General features: G+C 40.1%; 1 protein-coding gene across 1 annotated transcript in view; it reads left to right on the top strand.

Annotated features, from left to right (window-relative positions):
* Window positions 1-5,211: 5,211 nt before the first annotated feature.
* PHC3 (polyhomeotic homolog 3) overlaps window positions 5,212-23,272 on the top strand; it is a 76,897-nt gene continuing 58,836 nt past the window's right edge. The window contains exons 1-4 of the mRNA XM_065876313.1: window positions 5,212-5,225; window positions 7,787-7,952; window positions 12,183-12,338; window positions 13,466-13,543. Of these exons, the coding sequence (XP_065732385.1) occupies window positions 5,212-5,225; window positions 7,787-7,952; window positions 12,183-12,338; window positions 13,466-13,543 (414 nt within the window). The remainder of the gene's footprint in view (window positions 5,226-7,786; window positions 7,953-12,182; window positions 12,339-13,465; window positions 13,544-23,272) is intronic.

Below are 23,272 nucleotides of genomic sequence, written 5' to 3'. Positions count from 1 at the left end.
GACCTTACAGTGGGAACTGTAGCCACTGAATTGGGGAACCTAAATGCAACAGGAGTAATTGGATCCTAGGGTTGCAGGGACCAAGTGGCGGCACTGGTGGACAACAGAGTCAGAGCAGCAATCCGGATAGTCTGACTTGTGCAGACCTATGTCATTGGCTAGTTGATCATGGTATTCCTAGAAATGAAACAGATAGGAAACCTATGAAATTCTTTTTTTTTGCTGTACGCAAGCCTCTCACTGTTGTGGCTCTCCCATTGCGGAGCACAGGCTCCGGACGCGCAGGCTCAGCGGCCATGGCTCACGGGCCCAGTTGCTCCGCGGCATGTGGGATCCTCCCAGACTGGGGCACAAACCTGTGTCCCCTGCATCGGCAGGCAGACTCTCAACCACTGCGCCACCAGGGAAGCCCTAAATTCTTACTTGAACAGTATCAGTAGAAAAGTTCTAGGTCAAGTAAACAAAAGTCTAACCTGAATCATAAAAAGGGAGTCATATCCCTTCAATCAATTCCCAGACTTGAGCTGGTTTACAGACCTCAGTACCCCTTAAATAAAGAAGAAGCTACATCCCCGACAGAAAGGACACTGGTTTTCCCTGGTGGTCCAGTGGTAAAGAATCCGCTTCCAATGCAGGGGACACAGGTTCGATCCCCGGTGGGGGAACTAAGATCCCACATGCCGTGGGGCAACTAAGCCCACGGTGCCACAAACACAGAACCCATGCGTCCTGAAGCCCACACGCCACAACTAGAGAGAAACCCACACGCCTCAACGAAAGATCCCACATGCCGCAACTAAGACCCGATACAGCCCCCCCTAAAAAAAAATAGATACACTGAGCACCTGGCAGAATCACCACCTTGGTTCCTTGACCTGTGGAGTGAGGACTAGTATGGTGGTAAAGGTCAAGTGGAAGCCAGTAGAACTGCCTCTACCTAGGAAAATAGTAAACCAAAAGCAATACCGTATTCCTGGAGGGATTGCAGAGAATAGCACCACCACATCCCCACTCAACTTGCCCGTTGGCCTGTGCAGAAGGCAGACAGATTTTGGAGAATGACAGTGGATTACTCTAAGCTTGACCAGTTGGTGACTTCAGTTGCAGCTGCTGTACCAGATGTGGTTTTTATTGGTTGGGCAAATTAATATATCCTCTGGTACCTAGTATGCAACTATTGATCTGACAAATGCTTTTTTCTTGATACCTGTTAGTAAAGACCACCAGAAGCAGTTTGTTTTCAGCTGGAAAGGCCAGCAATACACCTTCACAATCCTACATCAGGGCTAAATCAACCCTGCCACCCTATGTCATAACTAGTTTGCAAGAATTTTGATCACCTTTTTCTTTCACATCATATCACACTGGTCCACTGGTCCATTACATTGAAGACATTATCCTGATCGGACGTAGTGTGCAAAAAGTAGCAACTACTCAACTTATTGGTAAGACATTTGTGTGTCAGAAGGTGGGAAATAAGTCTGAGAAAAATTCAGCGACATTTCTTCTTCCATGTCAGTGAAATTTCTAGGAGGTCCAGAGGTGTGGGGCATGCTGAAATATCCCTTGTAAGGTGAAGGATAAATTGTTGCATCTGGCCCCTCCAACAAACAAAAAAAGAAGTCTAACACCTAGAGGGCCCCTTTGGATTTTGGAGGCAACATATTCCTCATTTGGGTGTGTTACTCCATCCCAAGTGGTAGCGGCAGATAGGAATGCTGTTTGGAGCCTTCGGCAGGGCCCTACAGGGAAATCACAGCACAGGTCCTCAGGATTTTGGAACAAAGCCCTTTCACCCTCTGCAGATAACTACTCTCCTTTTGAGAAACAGCTCTTGGCCTGCTACTGGACCTTAGAAGACACTGAATGCTTAACTATGGGTCACCAAGTTACCATGCAAGCTGCTCATTGTGACCCGAGTGTCATCTGGTCCACCAGACCGTAAAGTTGGGTGTGCATAGCAGCATTCCACCATCAAATGGAAGTGGACTATACATGATAGGGCTGAGCAGGCCTTGGGGCACAAGTGAGTTACATGAAGAAGTGGCCCAAATGCCCATGGTCCCCATTCCTGCTATACTGTCTTCTCTCTCCACCATGTGAGGATTCAGTGAGAAGGTGGCTGTCTGCAAACCAGGAGGAGGGCCCTCACTGGACACTGAATCTGCCTGCACCGTGACCCTGGACTTCCCAGCCTCCAGAACTGTGAGAAATAAATGTTTGCTTAAGCTGCCCAGTCCACGGCCTCTGTCATAGCCGCCCAAACTAAGACAGAAATAGTAGTTTGCCAATCCCTGACCTAGCATTCAGATGAGCACCGTCCAATAGAACTTTCTGTAATAATGGAAATGTTCTATATCTACACTGTACAATATAGCTGCCACTAGCCACATATGGCTATTGAGCGCTTGAAGTGTGACTAGTGCAACAAAGGAGCAAAAATTTTAATCTATCCTTCTTTTTCATTCCTGGAGCCTTTTACCACTTCTTTAAGGATTAATACAGTTTCCCAACCAGTTTCCCTGTCTCCAGTTTTACTTTCCTCCAATCCATCCTTGCTAGAGGGATTTTTCTAAAATATACGATGCTGGCACTTCTCCAAAGCAACGTTTCCTGGAAACTTTAGAAAGAAGTTCAGCCTGTTAGCATGACACATAAATCTCTTCATTAGGAAATCACAAAGAGGTAAAACACCTTCCTCTGTTTCATCAGATAAGTGATGATAAATTTCTTGAGGGTAGTCCTTTATCATACTTTGTCTCCACTAACATTTCACACAGTGGCTTGCTGAATGATGCAGGAACGAAAACTTGATTTTGCCCATGGAAAGCTTAAGTTAGAACCCCATTTCTGGTACAGTCTAGCAGAGTCACCACAGGCATTTAATCACCTTGAGCCTCATTATATTTCTTTTTTTTAAAATAAATTTATTTATTTATTTTTGGCTGTGTTGGGTCTTTGTTGCTGTGCACGGGCTTTCTCTAATTGCAGCGAGCGGGGGTTACTCTTCATTGTGGTGCACGGGCTTCTCATTGTGGTGGCTTTTCTTGTTGCGGAACATGGGCTCTAGGCACGCGGGCTTCAGTAGTTGCAGCATGCGGGCTCAGTAGTTGTGGCTTGCGGGCTCTAGAGCACAGGCTCAGTAGTTGTGGTGCATGGGCTTAGTTGCTCTGAGGCATGTGGGATCTTCCCAGACCGGGGCTCGAACCCACGTCCCCTGCATTGGCAGGCGGATTCTCAACCACTGCACCACCAGGGAAGCCCAAGCCTCATTATATTTCTGTGCTAAATGAAAATGATAACTAGGATTGTTGTGATGATCAAATGAGTTTGTGGAAATCCTCTGCTTTTAGTAAAAGGCTATACAAATGCTAGTTGTTGTTATAATAAATATTGGGTTTTGAAATGTTTCTAAAAAGCAGTACTGGGGATTCTCTGGAGGTCCAGTGGTTAGGACTTGGCACTCTCACTGCCGGCACTGGGTTCCATCCCTGGTCCGGGAACTAAGTTCCTGCAAGCCACTGCCAAAAAAAATAAAAAATAAAATAGAATAAAATAAATAAAAAGAAGTACTGGCCTGATTTTACCTAATATATGTTCTGACTTTTAAAGCCAATCTGCATGAGATGACAATACAGATATAGGCCTTAGATGTTCAAAGGAAAGAGGGATGAAAAGGCATAATTTTGGCCCATTTATTCCAAACATTCCTTTGGATTACGCATTTTTCGGTCTAAGACTGCTTTCTTCAGTTTTGTTTTACTAAGCAAAAATGTCAGCAATACCAATAGACAGTTGATTTTTTTTTTTTTTTTGGCCACGCAGCATGCAGGATCTTAGTTCCCCAACCGGGGATCAAACCCACACGCCTTGCATTGGAAGAGTAGACTCTTAACCACTGGACCACCAAGGAAGTCCCAACAGTTGATTCTTGAGAGTTAAATGACAATGGCATCATATGAGCAGCTCAGAAAAGAAAGAAAAAGTAGTAATATCTTATTTTTAAGCATCTACAAGGACTTTTCAAAGGGGACTTTCTCAGTGAGTTCTCCTAGGAGTAGGAGGAAGGTCACTGCTTTAGATAAGAAAATAAGGTAAAGAAACAATGTTAACATACAGGCGGAAGTGGTAAAGGACAATTTACCTTACATAGGCAGTGGTCTCTTACCTTCCCTAGGGACATCCTGATCACAGGATTTATAAGATTAAGTATACTTTTCATTAGACCATATTACACTTTGCGATGAATTTATATCACTAATTCATTTCTCAGTTCTTGAAATGAGACTCCACCATCTTAAAACGTGGAAAAAGAAGGCACTGTTTGTGATCAGTATGCTGTTTTTGGTGAAGGACAGTAAAGATTTATTATTCCTTGAACTTAAGGTTGCCAAAGCGCTTGATGGATGTGTCAGATCACTTAGAATGTGTGGCTATCTCTGTAAAACCCACTTCACTCTCCAGATTAAGATTTGTTGGAAGATAGGGACTTGTTTCACTCAAATTTGCATGTTTGTCTCATCCTGCTTCAGATTAGTTGCCATATGCGTAGAATATAGTAAATTACATTAGCAAACTGGTGGCCATTCCTGCTTGTTCCCTGCGGTATGCAAGTTTGCAATCTCCACTGACCACTCTGTAAATTCACGTCAAACACATGAATGATATTCATAGGGTAATCATGACGATTCCTTAACCGTCCACCTTATGGGGATCTAGAACACTGTCTTTGAGCCCAAGAGAGGAATTGCCGGTTCCATCCCCAAACTGCCATGCGCCCCAGGTAACAATCCCTGCAGCTACCATGGCATTTCCTTTCACTCTGACACCTCATCATCCAATCCTCGTGGTATTCTCTTCCATCTCACTCTTTGCAGTTCACATAGGCTTTGATATATTTTAGATGTTCTTAAAAATTTTAACAGTCTAATCAGAACTTTTCATATCTTAGTTACAGACACCCTCCCCAAGAGGAAAAAGACCCTAGGCAAAAGAAAGCGAGCACTGGGGAAGGTGAGACACTGGTATCTAAACTGGAAACCTGGTCACTTTCCACAGCAAGCAAGGCTTGTACTGGGAGGGGGGATTGGAAGACGAGGACCCCACGTGACCTCGGGGGCCCGAGGCTAGCCGACCCCGCCCCCTCCCTCGCCGCCGCCGTGGCCGCCGGGGGGCGCATGCGCAGCCCATGGTAGTGATGGAGGAGAGAAGATGGCGGAAGCGGAGTGAGTTACTTGTTGGTGACTAATGTCGTAACCGGGGGGCGAGTGGGGGGCAGCGACACGTCCCCTTGAGCTCAGGGCTCTTTCGCGGGCAGTGCGGGGAAAGGGGGACGTGAGAGCTTTCTTATCGTGGAGGACCCCGCTTGGCCCTTGTGGGGAGACGGAGGAGAACTGTAAGGGTCCAGTTACCTCCAGGCGGGAGCGCCCCTTCCGCCGTCTGTCCCCGGATTTGCGGGGCCCTGTGCGCAGGGTTGTCCCTCGGACCCCGACCGTAGGAATCTTCCGGAAGATGAGCCCGACTGGACCCCTCAGGCGCTGTCATCCCTGCAAGTGGGCCCCGCGGGCAGCCTTGTGACGGCTGCCGAGCCGGGGGCCCGCGGAGGCTGGGTAGGGCTGGGCGGGCACTGCCAGGCCTCCTTCGCGCTCGCCTCCTTCCCCCCCCCCCACCCCGCCACCCCGCCACCCCGCCCAGCGCCACCCCACTGCTTCTCAGTGGGAGAACGCGAGACGTGGGGCTGCTCACCGCCCTCCCCCGGGAGGCTTGGAGGAGGTGTCGCAGCGCCGGCCTTGCAGCGGCGGGGTCTGTTGCGAGTCTGACGAGGCTGAAAACACCCTGCAAGGAAAGATCTTCCTTTCCTTCGGGTCTCTGGCAGCAGTGTTGATGCCGCCCTAGAGGGCCACATTCCTGTGTGGCGGTGTGATGGTATGCTTAGTTAGCGACTCAAACTTAGTGTTTCCTGGGTAGGCCGCTGGTGCAGCAGAACTGCCGTTTGTATTTTGCAGGCAAAACTGTGCGTAGACGGCGGAGTTACCAAAATTGTTCTTTTGTGCCAGGTTTCCAAATGCAGTGCACTGGTTTGGCCAGTTCTACCCACCGATGTTTAGACCTGTGTCTCGCATTTGGATTCTCTGTGACCGTATTTAGTTAGTTACTGAACTGCTTACCGTAGGGTTTGAGGTTGGGCACATGGCTGAGCAGAATAGCACTGTAAAAGGACCAGAATTTAAGCTGGCTTTTTGCATATCTTTGGTACGTGGTTCAGAAGTGCTATGACAGGTAGTAATTTGGTAAAAAGTTTATCTACCGCTATGTCTGTATGCTGTTGAACAGTTACCATATGATGCTGTGATTTGATGATTGGAAGGCAGTTTGCAAAACTACAAACCGCCCTCCCCGCCCCCCAAAAAAACCCCCAGCGAAGCATAAAGATGTGTCATTTACTAATCAAAATAATTAGTAAGAGTCAGCTCCCCCCCCCCCCACTTTTTTCCTTTCACTTTTCCTCTTATTAAATCGGGATTTTTTTAACCACTTGATTCCTGAAAGAGCACATAAATACTATTTACATACATGATATAAAGAACAAAGAAAATTTGTACATAAAAGGGCACCGTATGGGAATAGTGCGTGCATACACAGTTAGTGCCAAATTCCTTTGTCTTTTCATGAAGTAGAAAGTGTTCTTGTTACATTCTTGTCAATGCTGCTTCTATGAGGTGGGTCAGGTTTTGTCTCTCAGAAGAAAAGACTGGTAAGAAAAGCAGATAAAGCCAGTGTATTCTCAAGTGTGCTTTTCACCATTGTGGTGCATTTCTGACCCTTCAAAAAAATACTGTAGTTCTCGTTTCTAACAATATTAAGCCCCTCAGAATTGACTTAATATGTTGTTTGAATTTGTTAAAATACAGGTTCTGTATTTAGTGGAATTTTGTACCACAGCAGTGAAATGAGTTTGTAATATTGTAGGGAAAAGAATCAGTGTGGTACAAAACTGCACTTTACTGTCCGTACATGAGGAAAGTGACATAATTATGCTGTTTTCAAAATTTGGAGCTATTATTTGTGAAAAAGAGATTTTTGTAAGGAAGTGGGGAAATTGTTTTCAGCTGCTTCTCTTATTTACCCAGTCAGAGTAAGGTGCTTATGAGTATTACTCAGTTATTACATGTAGTGAGGGTAATGTTGTAGAATAATTAGAGGGAAAGCAGTGTGAGTTAATAAATTATTTTAAAAATTATTTTCTAAGAGAGCTTATTTTTAAATAAAGTATAGTAACCAAAAACTAAGCTAATTGACTAAACTAAGCTAAACTACTAAACTAAGCTAACACAAGTCCATAGGCATCCTATTTTAATGTCTAGATAAGAATGACTTTAATATGTAATTAGTATGGTCACAAGAATATAAAGAAATATTTTAATACTCTGACATTGCTTCAGTTTTAATTTTCCTAGGTAGTTAAGTATTCCGTCATCACCTGTTTTGGTTTCAAAACACTCATCTTCCTTCAAAAATAAAAAGGTAACTTTAGGCCAGGCTTTATCTGAATTACATATCCTGAGTCATTTGAATTCAAATTTAGTAGGTATGAACCATTAAATATGCTATATATTTGTGAAGTATTTTTCCCGGGCACGTATTTATGGTGACTGTGTGCTCTTTGTATTTAATGAGGGCCGCCTTAGAAATTTAGACTGTTGCTGATGATTTCTTGGAATAATTATTCTTTAAACACTGTAAGATAATGCTTTTGCCAATATAAATCCTTTGTGTTATCTGCTAGGTTTAAGGACCACAGTACAGCTATGGATAGTGAACCAAACCCTGGAACATCTTCGGTATCGACAACAACCAGTAGCACTACCACGACCACCATCACCACTTCCTCCTCTCGAATGCAGCAACCACAGATCTCTGTCTATAGTGGCTCAGACCGACATGCTGTACAGGTATTTCAGTTACCATGATGCGTAGGCTAAGACTGAGGATGTCATTACTTTTTGCTTAAGCCAGATGAATCTGTTGTTTCATGTCCTCAAATGGGTTACATGATGCCCTCTAAATGAGTACAGTTAGAATTGCTCATGTTTGGAACAACCAACAGAGTTATTGAATAATCATTCTATTGAGAGGGCCTACATTTGTCAGCGTGTAGCTTATAAAACAATATGTTGGGAAAATTATAACTGGAAGGTCTCTAGGTACTGCTACAACATTGACAAACTCAACCAAGAGCCCCAACATGAAGAATGGCTCTAGGTTTTTCTGATTGTTTTACAGTTGAACCCAAAATATGGACTTAGGATCTATTTAGATCTGTTCAGCTCTGTAGATACGTTAAGAGGTTCATTTTAAACCCAAGTGGCCTAAGAACCCTAAACAGGAGGATCCATTCAAGAGCTCTGAGGGGCAGAGGAGGAAGGGAATATTTAATTAGGAAAAGTCTTAGGCTCTTCACTTAGTTGGGAAAATAAAGTTTACGTCGTTAACCTGTATAATAATGGAGGTTGAGGCAATATGGTATAGCATGAAAAGGGCATGGGCATTGCAATCTGATGTGCTCTTTGAATTCCATTTTCTTTATCATTAGTGGTATGTAGCCTTGGGTGAGAGGCATAATCTCCTTGAGCCTCAGGAAACTGAAAAATGAGGATGAGACCACCTGCTTAGTTAGTTATGAGGATTAAAGGAAGCATCTAGAATTGTGTGGGGCACATTATATATACTCAGTAAACAGTAATAGCTAATATATATTGAATACTTGCTATGTGCCAAGCATTTGATAAGTTCTTTATATGGATTTTCTCCATTTAACAAATGGGAAAACTGATGTTGTAAATTGGCTAAATAACTTTCCTAAACTCACATAACTAGTTGATACTGTAGCTTTAGAGTTGTGCCCTTGGGACTTTGCTGGTGTCCAGTGGGTAAGACTCCGAGCTCCCAATGCAGGGGGCCCAGGTTCGACCCCTGGTCGGGGAACTAGATCCCACATGCACGCCGCGACTAAGGGGTCCGCATGCTGCAGTGAAGATCCTGCATGCCATGGCTAACTTACTTGTTTGTGATGTAGTCATCTCCCTGATACATTTTTCTAGAGTGGAGATCCCAGTATACTGGCTATTTAGCTGTTCTGTGGCTTAGGATTCTGAAGCTGCTGTGGAGTAGAATCAGAATTGTTGGAGACCTAGTCAGTTCAGTAAGAATTCAAACTGGAATGGAGAGTGTGTTTTTAATGTTTTTCACCTTTCTCTGAGGCAAGGGATATAGGGAAGAGTATCTAGAGCTTGAGCATACAGATGATGTGACATTTTAAATGCCATTTTGTTCTCTAGCTTTACCTAAGCTGGATGTGTTAATAAAAAAAAGTTATTGAAGATGTGTAGATACAGATATATCTCACAAATAGCACTAACTCTAATTCTTATGAGATCATAGAATTGCTTCCCTTTAAATGTAATCAAATCAATATTTACTGAACTACCTAAGTAGTTCTTTAATACCTTTCAGCTTTCTTTTTCAGTCCTGAGAATCCTCTTCCCCTTCTTTGCTCCTTCATAGGAACAAAATAAGAACAATATGCTGTATCTTTAACTTGCATTTAAAGAGTCTCTCTCCCATGAGTATAGTGTTGAATCGTAATGAAAGACTGTGCTGACAATAGAAAAAAATTACTATACTCTGACAGAAATATGTGCCAAATAGGTTATTCATTTTTTATTTCAGTTTGATTTTAGAATTTTGTTATGGAATTAGAAGAACATGTATAGATTTACCTGATGAAAAAGACATATTGTTGTGATTCTAAATCACAATGCAGATCTATAGTCCCCTGCAACTAGGTGTCAAAAGCCTACATTGGTTTTGTGACAGGAGTCTGCAGTAGGTATAGCAGTCTTTTTTTTTTTTTTTTGCGGTACGCGGGCCTCTCACTGTTGTGGCCTCTCCCGTTGCGGAGCACAGGCTCCGGACGCGCAGGCTCAGCGGCCATGGCTCACGGGCCCAGCTGCTCCGCGGCATGAGGGATCCTCCCGGACCGGAGCATGAACCCACGTCCCGTGCGTTGGCAGGCAGACTCTTAACCACTGCGCCACCAGGGAAGCCCGGTATAGCAGTCTTTTGTTGGGGAATTGAGATATGAACACACAAAGGTAAAAAACACAAGGAAATATGCTTTCTTGGAATTTGGATAAAGAGATTCATAGGTTTGTGGTAAAGGTGTCCTGACTCAGAAGCTCAAGCTGTAGGATTATGGCTCTATTACTCCCTTAGCTCTTTGAAAACTCTGGTTTGATGCTGAGATTTAGGGTGCTGTTTCAGAGTCATCATGGGCATGATGTGACTTTAGGATGTGTTTGCAGAGTACTGGTAAGTCTGACTTACCATTTGGACAGATAAAGGATTTTCCTCTTATTAGAATACTTGCTTTTCTATACTTATCGATTTATGAAGTTCAGGTTCATAGTTTTCAATAGTCACAGTCATTAACACTTTACCAGGAATTTTTTTTTAGGAAGAACAGTTTTATTCTGTTTTGAAACAGTTGAATCTGACATTTAAAAACATTTTAAAAAGTGATTATTTAGTAATTTTCTAAAAAAATAGCTTTATAATTTTAAGTGGTTATTAATATAATGAAGCTAAGTATTTTCAGACATTTAAAGAAAAATACAAATGAGAAGGTAAAAATCACTTCTAACCTAGCTACCCGTCAGTAGTCTTTTAATGTTTTCCTGAATATTCTTTAAAATATTTTAATATAAATTGTATCTTACTCTATACACTATTTATAACCTGCTTTTTCACCTAATGATATATTTGGGAATTTTTTTGTTAATAGATATATCTGCTCTGTTCAATATAGTAGCTACTAGCGGCATTATTATAATTATTAAAATTATTTAAATAATTAAATAATTTAATTATTTAAATTATAATTAAAATTCAGTAAAATTAAAAACTTAGTTCCTTAGTTGCACTAGCCACCTTGCAAGTACTCAGTAGATTCGTGGCTGCTGTATTGGATGGCACTGATCTACATTGATATTCGTAATGCTTGCAGGGTATACATATCCTCGCTACACAAGCTGCAAATCCTATCAAGTTTTATCCAAAATGGTTATACCAGTTTACATTCTTACTAACAGTGTATGAGAGTATCTGTTTCTCCAGTAGTAGTAGTATTCTTTTAAATCTTTATCCATTGGAAAGTTGGGAAATAGTGTCTTAATTTGTAAGTTTTGACTACTAGTGAGATTGAAGATCTTTTTACATGCTTACTTAGCACTTTTTCCTTTTGTGAATTGCCTCTACTGGGTAACTTTAATTTGTACAGATTAGTGAATCCTAGTGATATGTAACTAGGAGAGAACTATGTTAATAAGTTTGATGACATTGAACATTAAAGTAGTGAAATTTTATTTTAGTTTATTTTTTAACTTTTTTTTAAAGTACATGCACAGACTCTAGACAATACTATACTTTTTTTTTTTTTTTTTTTTTTTACTTATTTTTATATTTGGCTGTGTTGGGTCTTCGTTTCTGTGCGAGGGCTTTCCCTAGTTGCGGCAAGCGGGGGCCACTCTTCATCGCGGTGCAAGGGCCTTTCACTGTCGTGGCCTCTCTTGTTGTGGGGCACAGGCTCCAGATGCGCAGGCTCAGTAGTTGCGGCTCACGGGCCTAGTTGCTCCACGGCATGTGGGATCTTCCCAGACCAGGGCTCGAATCCGTGTCCCCTGCATTGGCAGGCAGATTCTCAACCACTGCGCCACCAGGGAAGACCTTTTTAACATCTTTATTGGAGTGTAATTGCTTCACAATGTTGTGTTAGTTTCTGCTGTGTAACAAAGTGAATCGGCTATATGTATACATATATTCCCACATCCGCTCCCTCTTGCGTCTCCCTCCCACCCTCCCTATCCCACCCCTCTAGGTGGTCACAAAGCATCGAGGTGATCTCCCTGTGCTATGCGGCTGCTTCCCACTAGCTATCTGTTTTACATTTGGTAGTGTATATATGTCAGTGTTATTCTCTCACTTGGTCCCAGCTTACCCTTCGCCCTCCCCATGTCCTCAAGTCCATTCTCTTAAAGTAGTGAAATTTTAAACTGCTGCTTTTTTAGTACTTTATTTTATGGTTAAGATTATGGTTTGACATTGGTTCAATTGACTTATCACAGGTAATTCAACAGGCATTGCACCGCCCTCCCAGCTCAGCTGCTCAGTATCTACAGCAAATGTATGCCGCTCAGCAACAGCACTTAATGCTGCACACAGCAGCTCTCCAGCAGCAGCACTTAAGCAGCTCCCAGCTTCAGAGCCTTGCTGCTGTTCAGGTGAGACAGAACTGAATTAAGAACTTATGAGGCCAAAGTTGACATGACCTGCAGATAATTCCTGAAAATAAATATGTTGGTATTATTTTAGAGTTTTCAGGTGTCCTGTGATTATTTTTTCTTAAGGAAATATAATAGGCTGCCAGATTGAGGTTAGTTTAAAAACAAATGAATGTGTTTTATGTGTTACTCTATTGCTAACTTTTGTCCCTCTGCTTTTTTATCTACATTGCAGAAATGCTATACTAATGTTATGGTTTTGTGTGTAAAATTTTAGGTACAACAGTGAATAGTTAGGGTTACATGAATCTTATCTACATTTTAACAAAAAAGGTTTTTTAAATTACATAAGTAATTTACACTCATTAAAAAAAAAACAAACAGTATAAAATTGACCATAAGAGGTAAAGTATAGAGGTATTCCTTTTCCATATCCCCTGCTATTTTCCACTCTTCAGAGGTGGCCACTAAAAGTTTAATATGTATCCCTCCAGGAATGTTCTGTATAAAAATATGTATGTACACTTTTCTAAAATCCACTCATATGATTCCTACTGCTAACAGGATGATTTTATGATTAAATGCTTACGTTTTTAAAAAGATCTTCAGTATTATTGCACTGTTTATTTAAATTAAACTGTATGTGAGATTTAATCTTAAATGTCCTCACCAAAGGAGAATCTCAGTTGACTGAACCTGAAAAAAGGTTTATTTCTGTTATAAACACATCCCCAGCTGTTACTTCTTCTCGGTAGTGTAATTTTAAATAACGTCGTGTACATGATACGAGTAAGGAAACCGAAACCCACTGGTACTTGATATAGCTCCAATTTCGTTTTCATAACATTAGAGTAGTGATTTCACTTCAAAGAAGACTGAGACCTGTAGAGTAAAACTGACAATGACTGTGGCTATTAAAACAAGATTAGCCTTTGGGTCTTCTGTTTTTACTGTTCAGTGTTTTCTTTTTTTCTTAATCTGTTTGGCTAAAGCTTAATCCATGTTGACTGTAAAATAACTGTAAAATAGATGTTTTGACTTTTATTGTGGTTTTATGGTATCCTGGTACCAGAAAGTTTTTAACTTCAGGCCTTTATAGACATATTATAAAGATTTTATTATTTTAGGCAAGTTTGTCCAGTGGAAGACCACCTACATCCCCCACAGGAAGTGTCACACAGCAGTCAAGTATGTCCCAGACATCTGTAAGTGCCCGAACTTTTTTCCTGGTTTTAAAATTTTAAATTATTGCTTTCCAGAAGTGAACTGTTAATATTTACAAAACTGTTATTGTTTATCTGTTGAATATTATTGAAATAACAAGTGTCTAGAAACAAGAATGATACATTTCAGGAATTTGGAACTAATGTCAAACTTCTGAAAATCTGAGTCTTAAAAATGTTTTTGTATTATTTCTTATGTATGTTTTCCCACTGACTGTGTTCACATCTTCTGTGATTCTGAATGATTGCAGTTTTCAGTGTGCATTGAAAGCATGAAACATATAATTCAGGGAATTAAGTCATACTTTTACTGTGATATACTAAAGAATGTCATGTCCTTGGTAGACATCTAAATGTTTCTAGCTCTTTCTGTGCAATTCACGTTTTAGAAATTTTACTTTTCAGTTTATGCTTACTTGAGTTATGTGGGTCAGATTTACAAGTATCCATTCAAGATAGTTTTATTTATTTTGGGAAAGGAGTAAAAGAAAGGTGATTTGTTATATTGCACATATATACTGGGAAATTGTGCAGAGCATCCCAGTTAAAAGAAATTTACAGGTGTGGTAATACTTGTTTAACTTTTTATTTTGATATAATGTCAAATTGCAAGAATAATAAAATAAATTTCTGTATACCCTTTACTCAGATTCACCAGTTGTTAGCATTTTGGCTCATAGCTTTATCATGCATTCTTTCTATCTACATATATACAGTTACCTTTTTCTGAACCATTTGTGGGTAAGTTGAGACATGTTCCTTTACTCCTAAATAACTTTGATATGTGCTTCCTGGGAACAAAGTCATTCTTTTATGAAGCCACATGAAGTGGATCGGATTCAGGAAATTTAGCATTGGTACAGTGCCGTTCATATACAGATTTCATCAGTTGTCCCGTATTTCTCAGCCTCATCACTACAGACATTATGGACCAGATAATTCTTGTAGGGGGCTATCCTGTGCGTTATAGGACATTAAGCAGCATGCCTAGCTTAGATACCAGTAGGCTATGCCCTCCTCTTTTCCCCAGTGTGACAGCCAAAAATGTCTGGAGGCACTGCCAGATGTTTCCTGAGGGGCCAAATTGCCCCTTGTTGAGAACCATTGAGTTAACCTAATAACATCCTCTTCAGCTGTTTTTTTCCTGATTCAGGATGGTCATACTTTGAAGCTTTGTAAAATTGAATCCAATGGAGTATAGTTTATAGATTGCTGAGGAATTGAAGATGAACTTGTGCTGTATTTCTTTAGCTAAGGTTGTGATCTTGACTAAGTACGTGTATGATGAGCATACAGTTATTTTTGGGCTATTGAGCTGATATTTTTAATTAAAAAATTACATTTTAGCATGGAAGTATCCTGGAATGTGAATAAAATTAGTTAAGAAAGAAATTACTTAACGACTTGAAAATGTTAGACTGAAGAAAATGAAAAATTTAAGTAATGTAATTTAGCCCTAAGCATTAATGCTATAGTTACGGATATTGATGTCAGATGATATCGTTGACTAATACATTGGTAGTTATGGAAAGGACTGGTAAACTGGCTAAAAAAATTATAAATTCTTTATTCTGTGAAGTACTGGAATGGCATTAGGGTATATATGTATAGAGATATGTGGTCTGAATTTTTTTCCCTTCACATCATTAAAAGGTATCCTTTTAAACCATTTTTGTTTCATTATGATTTTATGTTTGTGACTTTTACAATCACAGTTTCAGTGATTGTGCTTATTTTTTATGAAATTGCCAGTGCTGCTTGTCATAAACCAGGTAGCCTTGTATGATGAAGAATGCCAGAACCTGTGCCTGGCTGGTGGGGGAAAAGAAGTAGGGAGAATAGATGTCTAGAAAAAACACGGGAATAATACATAGCGTTTGTTCTGTTTTCCGTCCCAGCTGAGCAGTAGATCAATTGAGTGGACTTGCAGTCCAAATTATGATACTCAAGGTAGCTTAGTAAATTTAGGTCAGTCTCCAAAAGAGGGGCAGAGCATGGTAGCAGAAATCTCTAGGTAGTGATAATAATGAGCTGTCAGGTGGCAGTCTGCTGGTTTTCAGAGTTTTGGTTATTTTGAAATAGGTTTCCGATAACAGTGAATGACATGAGGGAAGGGTCCAGCCTCCAGTAGATAAGAGGGCTACAAGGTAGGTTGTCAAGTCACCAGCCAGATAGGTTGGGGTTCAGAGTAGGAGTGGAATGCCAATGGAGAAATGGAATATTGTATTTTAAAAAAACGAAGTAAGAAGTCCAGTCATACACCTGGGGAAGCTGTGTATGTGGAGGAGACCATTGTTAATTGAATGTATAGATATTTAGTGGTGCCAGCATCCTCTTCTTTACTGTCATGAGAACAGAAAGACTAATTCTAGACTCTAACCAGTAGTGAGAGTGGTGGGTTTTTTTGTTTTTGGTGTGTGTGTGTGTGTGTGTGTGTGTGTGTGTGCATATGTGTGTATGTGTGTATGATTGATTGTCTCTAAAACTAGTTGGGACCAAGTCTTCAGGTTGATGTCTTTGTACTTCAATTTAGTGGGACTAAGATTTAGCCTTTAAATTTGATTTGCTAAAATGAAATCTAAGCCAGTTAAAAACTCTTATGCAAAAAAAAAATCAGCAAAGTTAAAAACCAGCAAAATGGTTGAAAATGTATTTGCACCATATATGTCACCCAGCTTATATTTGTAAAATACCAAGGGCTCTGTTATATTAGTAAGATAAACAATGAGAATACATAAAAGACCTGCATTGGTAATTTTCAAAAGAAAGACTACTTTTGGCTTTTAAACACATGAAAATATATTAACCATATTAGTAATAAAGAAATGTATGTAAAAATAGCAATAATGTTCTATTTTCACGTGTCAAATTAGAAAACAGGGAAAAACATTGAGACAGTAACAGTTGTTGGCAAGTATGGTACACTCATACACTATTGGTGGGAATGTATAATAATTGGTACAACTTTTCTGGAGGATTATTTGGCAGTGTGTATGAAAATTTAAACTATGCGTGCCTTTTCACATAGCAGTCTGATTTTTAGTGATGTCATTGACTAAATATGAGAGATAATTATGACATAGATAATTATGCAAATATGCATGGTTTGTAATGGTGGAAAATTATAAACAATACCAATGTTCAGTAATTGAGGATTAGTTAAAAGATAGTTAATTCATACAGTGGAATACTATAGCTGCTTAAAAATGTTATGTGTGTGTATATAAAGAGACTTAGGTTTTCATTAGTTATTAGGTGAAAAAAGCAAGAATATATCATCTCATTTAACTTATTTAATAGGTTATTCTATTTTTCAGTTCTAAAATTGCCATTTGCTTTTTCTTTGTATCTTCTGTTTCTTTTGCTGAGAGTTTATGTTTTCATTTGTTTCAAGTGGGCTCATAATTGCTTGTTCAAAGCATTTTTATGACCACTGCTTTAACATCTTTGTCAGATAATTAAAATACTTCTTTCATCTTGGTGTTGGCATCTGTTTATTGATTGTCTTTTTCATTCAGCTTGAGGTCTTTCTGGTTCTTGGTACAATGAGTGATTTTTGATTGAAACCTGGACATATTGAGTATTATGTTACGAGATTGTGAATCTTATTTAAATTTTCTGTTTTGGCTGGCTTCTGAAAGAGCGTTTGCCACATCCTTACTGCCATTTGGGGGTAGAAGTCCAGGTTCCCCATTTGGTTTCCATTGATACCTGAGGGATGCTCCTTGTAATTGCTAAGTGAGCATGAATTCTGGCTCACTAGGCCTCTACTGAGATATCTCTGGCTAGGAGGGATAGGAATGCTGCGTTACTGCTCCCCACGTGGTCTCCACTGATACTACAGGGATGGGGTGGTTTGTTGTTCGTGATCTTTTACTGCTTGGCTGGTATGAAAGTCTTGGCTCTCTACCTGGCCTTCTCTGGCACTAACCTGTTGGAAGGATTTGTGGGATCCGGGTGCCTCATTACAGCCTGGCGAGGGTAGAAGCCTAGGTCTTTGCTAATGTGGATGTGGATGGGGCCATAGTGTTTTCTGTGGCGTTTGGCTGGAGTAGAGCAATTATTGCCTAAAAGTTTTCTGTGTTGCTAGGCTGTCCCTTTTCTGATCCTTGGCTAGAAAGAGCAGCCCATTGGAGCTTTTTTTTTTTGGTCTGTACCCACTGCTGTTTCTGGGTTACTGACTTGTTCACCTTTATGTTTGGGTTATATGAGATTTAAAAAGGAAACCCAGGGAGCTTGCAAGCACATCACTCACTGGGTCCTGGAGTCTGCTTTTCTCCACCTTTTAGGATCCTCTTACATTTATTTTGTATGTAACATTTGGGATTTTTAGTTATACTTAGGGGGAGGAGTAGGGAGAAGCATGTCTATTCCACTTTCCTGGAAACAGAATTCCTATCATTTAACTTACTTTTTAAAATTTATATCTATATGTCTGTCTGGTTATGTAGGAAGAAAATCTAATACACAACAAATTTAATCAGTGGTTATCTTTGAGAAAGTAGGTTGAAGAGCTTCATTTTGTCTAAATAAAACATGAATATACTCTTGTTGTCTAAGATACTGACAGTACAGACAATATAGAGTAAAAGTGACATCCCATTTCAGTAGTCCCTTTTGCCCTGACACAGTTTTATGTGAAGCTTTCCTATCTTACTACTGTACATTTCTATACATAAATGTAAATAGATAGGCCTATGGTTAATTTTATTTGTTTGTTTTAATGTAAGCGATCATTCTGTATCTTTCTTTTCTAAGTCTTTGGGCATTTTCAGCTGGAAAGGATTATGTGGCTAGAAATTGCAGTCATAGGTCTATAAATGACTCAAAGGCTGTTTGGATCTCATTCCCTTTCCCTTTCTTTGCTGTTTTTTGGCCCTAGAATCTACATTAATCCCAGATGTTTTGACTTTAATTCACTGTACTATTCTGTCAAGAAGGAAAAACCTTATTTTTGATAGCTTTCTGGCTCTGGTGTCAGACAAAATGAGCTTTCTTTCTTTTTTTTTTTTTGGGGGGGGGGTTGTGTGCCACGGCATGTGGGAACTAAGTTCCCCCACCAGGGGTTGAACCTATTCCCGCTGCTTGGGAGTGCAGACTCTTAAACACTGGACCACCAGGAAAGTCCCAAGATGAGCTTTTGAAGCCCAGTTAGTTTTATGACTTTATTCATTCATACATTCACTCATTTATTCGACAAATATTTATTGAGCATTTAAACACTGTTCTAGGTGCTGGGAATACAGCAACACAGCAGATAAAACCTCTTGTCTTTATGGAGCTAGGGATAGATAGATAACAGGTAAGCTAGTATATAATATGTCAGATGGTGGTAAGTTCTATAGAGAAAAATAAAGCAAGGAAGGGGAATGGGATGAGGGAATTTGCTCTTTTAATTAGGGTGGTAAGGGAAAGCATTGCTAATAAAAATGGCATTTGAAGGAGGGTGAGGGAGGCAAACATGCATAAGGAACAGAAAGGAGGGTAGTGTGGCTGGAGTGGAATGAGAGAGTGGGAGTATGTTTAGAGATGCCTTTAGAGAGGTAATTGTAATGTAATCACGAGGAGATTATTAAACCCTTGGGTTTTACTCTGCATGAGTTGGGAAGCTACTGGAAAGCTGTTTTAGTAGGGATGTGACATGATCTCACACAGGCTATAACTTAGCTACAATGTTGAGAGTAAGTTCTAGGAGCCAGTGATAGAAGCAGGGAGACCAGTTAAGTGGTTCCTGTAATAATCCAAGAGAGAGATATTGGGGGCTTGGACCATGATGGTGACAGTAGATGTGGTAAAAAGTGGTTTAGCCAGATTCTGAATTTTTTTTTCTCCAATATTTTATTATAGAAATTTGGATGTTTTGGGACTTCCCTGGCGGTCCAGTGGTTAAGACTCTGTGCTCCCAATGCAGGGTGCATGGGTTCGATCGCTGGTTGGGAAACTAAGATTCCTACATGCCTCATGGTGTGGCCAAAAAAAGAAATTCGGATGTTTTGAAAATAGACCTAACAGTATGTGCTGAGGGATTGAATAAAAGATGTGAGGAAAGGTAGAGTCACCGATAACTGTAGTATTTTGGTCTGAACACCTGGAAGAATCTGCTAAAGCAGGTGTTGGAGAAGAAAATAGGGAGTTTGGTTTTCAACACGATATATGTTAGACACCCACCTATAGATGTTGAGTAGACGTTGGATATATTAGTTTGGAGTTCATGTGGCAGGTCTGGTGATTAGTGATGTCTTGTGCATCTCATTGACGATTCAAGTCAGAAGAGTACATGGTGACTTTACTACCAATTGTAGAATATTATGAGAGAAAGTTTGGTAGAAAGGAGGACATAAGGGACCTGGCTTGTGGTCTTAATTCTGTGACTGACTGGTGGTGTGACTTAGGGCAAGTCATTTAACCTCCTTACACCCCTGTTTTCTTTTATGTAAAATTAAGTTGTCTAATTAGATGGTTTTTAGTCTTTTCATCCATGTGTCCCTGGGCCTAGATCAAGGAGAAGGTTCAGTAGATGGTGCTATGCACTAAATTGCATCCCTCCCAAATTCGTATGTTGAAGCCTTAAACTCGCATGTGACTATATTAGAAACTGGGCCTTTAAGGAGGTGGTTAAGGTTAAAAGAGGTCCTAAGTGTGGAGCTCTGATCCAGTAGACCTGGTGGCTTTATCAGAGGAGAGACACCAGAGATCTCCCCTCTATCTGCTGAGAGGTAAGAAGGTGGCCATCTGCAAGCCAGCATAGAGCTTGCACCAGAAACTGAATTGGCTGGCACCTTGGTCCTGGACTTCCTAGCCTCTAGAACTGTGGTAAATAAATTTCTGTTGTTTGAGCTACCCAGTCTGTGGCAGGCACCTTGTTATGGCAGCTTGAGCAGACTAAGATAGATAGGGCTCTGAGCCTTACCTTAAACTTTATTTATTTATTAAAAAAATTTTTTATTATTGGCTGCATTGGGTCTTCGTTGCTGCGCTTGGGCTTTCTCTAGTTGTGGTGAGTGGGGGCTTCGCTTCGTTGCGGTGCTCGGGCTTCTCATTGCGGTAGTTTCTCTTGTTGTGGAGCATGGGCTTTAGGCGCGGGGGCTTCAGTAGTTGTGGTGCATGGGCTTAGCTGCTCCACGGCATGTGGCATCCTTCCGGACCAGGGATGGAACCTGTGTCCCCTGCATTGGCAGGTGGATTCTTAACCACTGCACCACCAGGGAAGCCCCCTTACCTTAAACTTTAGACAGAACAGTTCTGTGATCTGTTTGAATCTGGGAGTTCTGAATAAGACGGTGTGTGAAGAAAGGGTTCTATTAAAAAAAAAAATTTGAGAACCAGTGGTTTAGATGTTAATCTAAGATTCTGTCAGGGACTTAGCCTATCACATAGTAGGTGTGTAATAAATATTTGTTGAAAGATGAAGTTTAACTATAATCATCAACTAGAATATGTAATACATCGTATTAATTTTAATTCTTGGTTATCTTGGTACCGCAAGTGGTTTATCTTCAGTGCAAAGAATCATTTTAGGATATATTCTGATTGCCTGAAATTGCATTATAGAAGAGAGTCTAAGTCCTGACCTCAGTGATGAGATTCTTTTGTTGTTAGTTATGAGCAGGCAGCCAGTTAATCAGGTTTACCTATTGTCCCACACTGTGCTAGTTGCCCTGGGGGTACACATGAGTCAGAGTCCCTTCCCTCAGAGACAGTAATAGACATTTGAAGAACTGTGCCTAGACATATCAAACAGTAACCAACATAACAGTATATAATCAAGTGATAAATTCCATGGGAGTTAACAGAAAAGAGATCTTTGGGGAATGGAGTAGTTGAAGAAGGCTTTTTGTACGGGACTTAAGCTGAGCTTTAAAAAATACGTGGAGTTTGCAGAGAAGAGGACTCATCCTGAGCTCATGTTCCTGAAATAGCAGAGCTTAGTTTCAGGGATTCATTCCTGAATGGGATTCTTTGCTAGTCTCCCACACTCCTGAGGATAATCTGTGCCAATATTTCCTTATTGAATGCCTACTTGGTGCCAGGCGTGGTGTTAGGTGTCAAGAATCCAAAGTGAACAAACGTCTTAGAGTACAGTGGATATAGTCTACAGACATGTAAATAGTCAAAGAACACTGTGATAGTTTTGTTTTACTGGAGTTATCTTCTAATAACTTGCTTGTAAAGGGTACGTGGAAAATAAATTTGGAATCTTTGTAGTCCTAAAAATTCCCTCCCCATATCTTTTTAATGATTATTTGTATGTAAATTCTATATTGAAAATGATTTTTCTTAGGAAACTTGAAACCATTGTTTTCAAATTTTTAGTATTACCAAAGAAAAGGCTGATTTTGTCTTATTATCACTAATTGGTACTTTTTCTCTTCAGTCTTTTGGGTTTGCCTGTTTTCTTTAGCTTTTCTGGAGTTTCATGAGGCTCTCTAGACGTCATTGAGTCCAGACACTTTTTGGACTCTCTTAGTGCGAAACTTAATGTTCATGTGTATGAAACTAAAAAAGTTTTAACAAAAATTTATTTCCTTCTGTTTTTCTCTGTTCTCTTTTTCTGGAGCTCCTTAGTTGGATGTTGGTCTTTCTGGATTGATCCTTTACTTCTTTTAGCTTTTTACTCATTTTCTGTCTTATCTTTTTATTCTGCTGTGACATATTTCCTTACCCTTTTTTTTTTAACCCTTTCGTTTTACATTTAAAAGAAAATTTTAGTTCAGCCTTTGTATTTCCAATTTCTAAGAGAATTTTCTTATTCTTTTCCCTTGGAATCCTATTTCTCTGTTATGGCTGAAATATTTTAGATCTCTGTTGTGATACTTACCAGATTTTAAAACTTTTTTTTTTTGTTTCCTAAATAAATTATGTTCCTTAGAAATTATCTTTGTCTTTTTTTTATGCTGCTGGTTTTTCTCTGATAAGAAAAAAGTTTTCCCTTAAAATGCTTGGTTTTCTGCTTATATTTAAGAGTAAATGATTATATAAATTAATCAACATGGGTTTCTTCCACTGCTTTGAAGATAGGTTGTTCCTTAGCAGACCTCTTTCCTTAGTGGAAAGGCCGATTAAGATTTCTGTATTTGCATGTGGGAATAGCAGTGGTGATGACAGTGGTAAGGATATATCTTTGGCAGGTTTAGAATTGAAGGTGTGCAGGTTAGAAGCTGGCCATTAGGCTGGTGAGCCAGCAGTTTCGGAATAAGGAGGGTTTTACTTCAAGGTACCAGTACCCACTCTAGAAGCCTAGCTTTTCCGTGGCAGTTTTTAGACTTTTAAAGAGAAGTGTCCTTTCTTTCTAGGTCTCGATACCCCTTCTGTATGGGAGAGGGGTGGGGTTGTGACTGGTGAGACTGTTTTCTAGACAGACCTGTAGATAATCCTTCAATTTTTAGCCCCACTTCTTACTTCTGCTTTCATACCTCTAAATTCTGAGTCTAACTAAATCCACTCTGGTCTGTCTCTTCCTGTATTCTGGACTACAGAGAGCTTCCTTCTCTCTGTTTTCTCCTTCAGTATGATCTCATCTTTAAGTCTTACAGAAATGCAGATGGTACCCTTATCTCTCTTGCTTTGCTGTATGTGTGTTTTCTTTTTGTTTAATGTTGTTCTTTTAATCCCCCAAGTTTTTTGGAAAAAACATTTAAACCCACAGAAAAATGGAAAGAGTAAGCATTGACCCTTGTGTACCCTTCATGTAGCTATCCATAACAATTGTTA

This window comes from Phocoena phocoena, chromosome 4 (genome assembly GCF_963924675.1).
Source record: "Phocoena phocoena chromosome 4, mPhoPho1.1, whole genome shotgun sequence".
NCBI classification, from domain to species: domain Eukaryota; kingdom Metazoa; phylum Chordata; class Mammalia; order Artiodactyla; family Phocoenidae; genus Phocoena; species Phocoena phocoena.
This window is presented reverse-complemented; position numbering and strand designations above follow the sequence as displayed.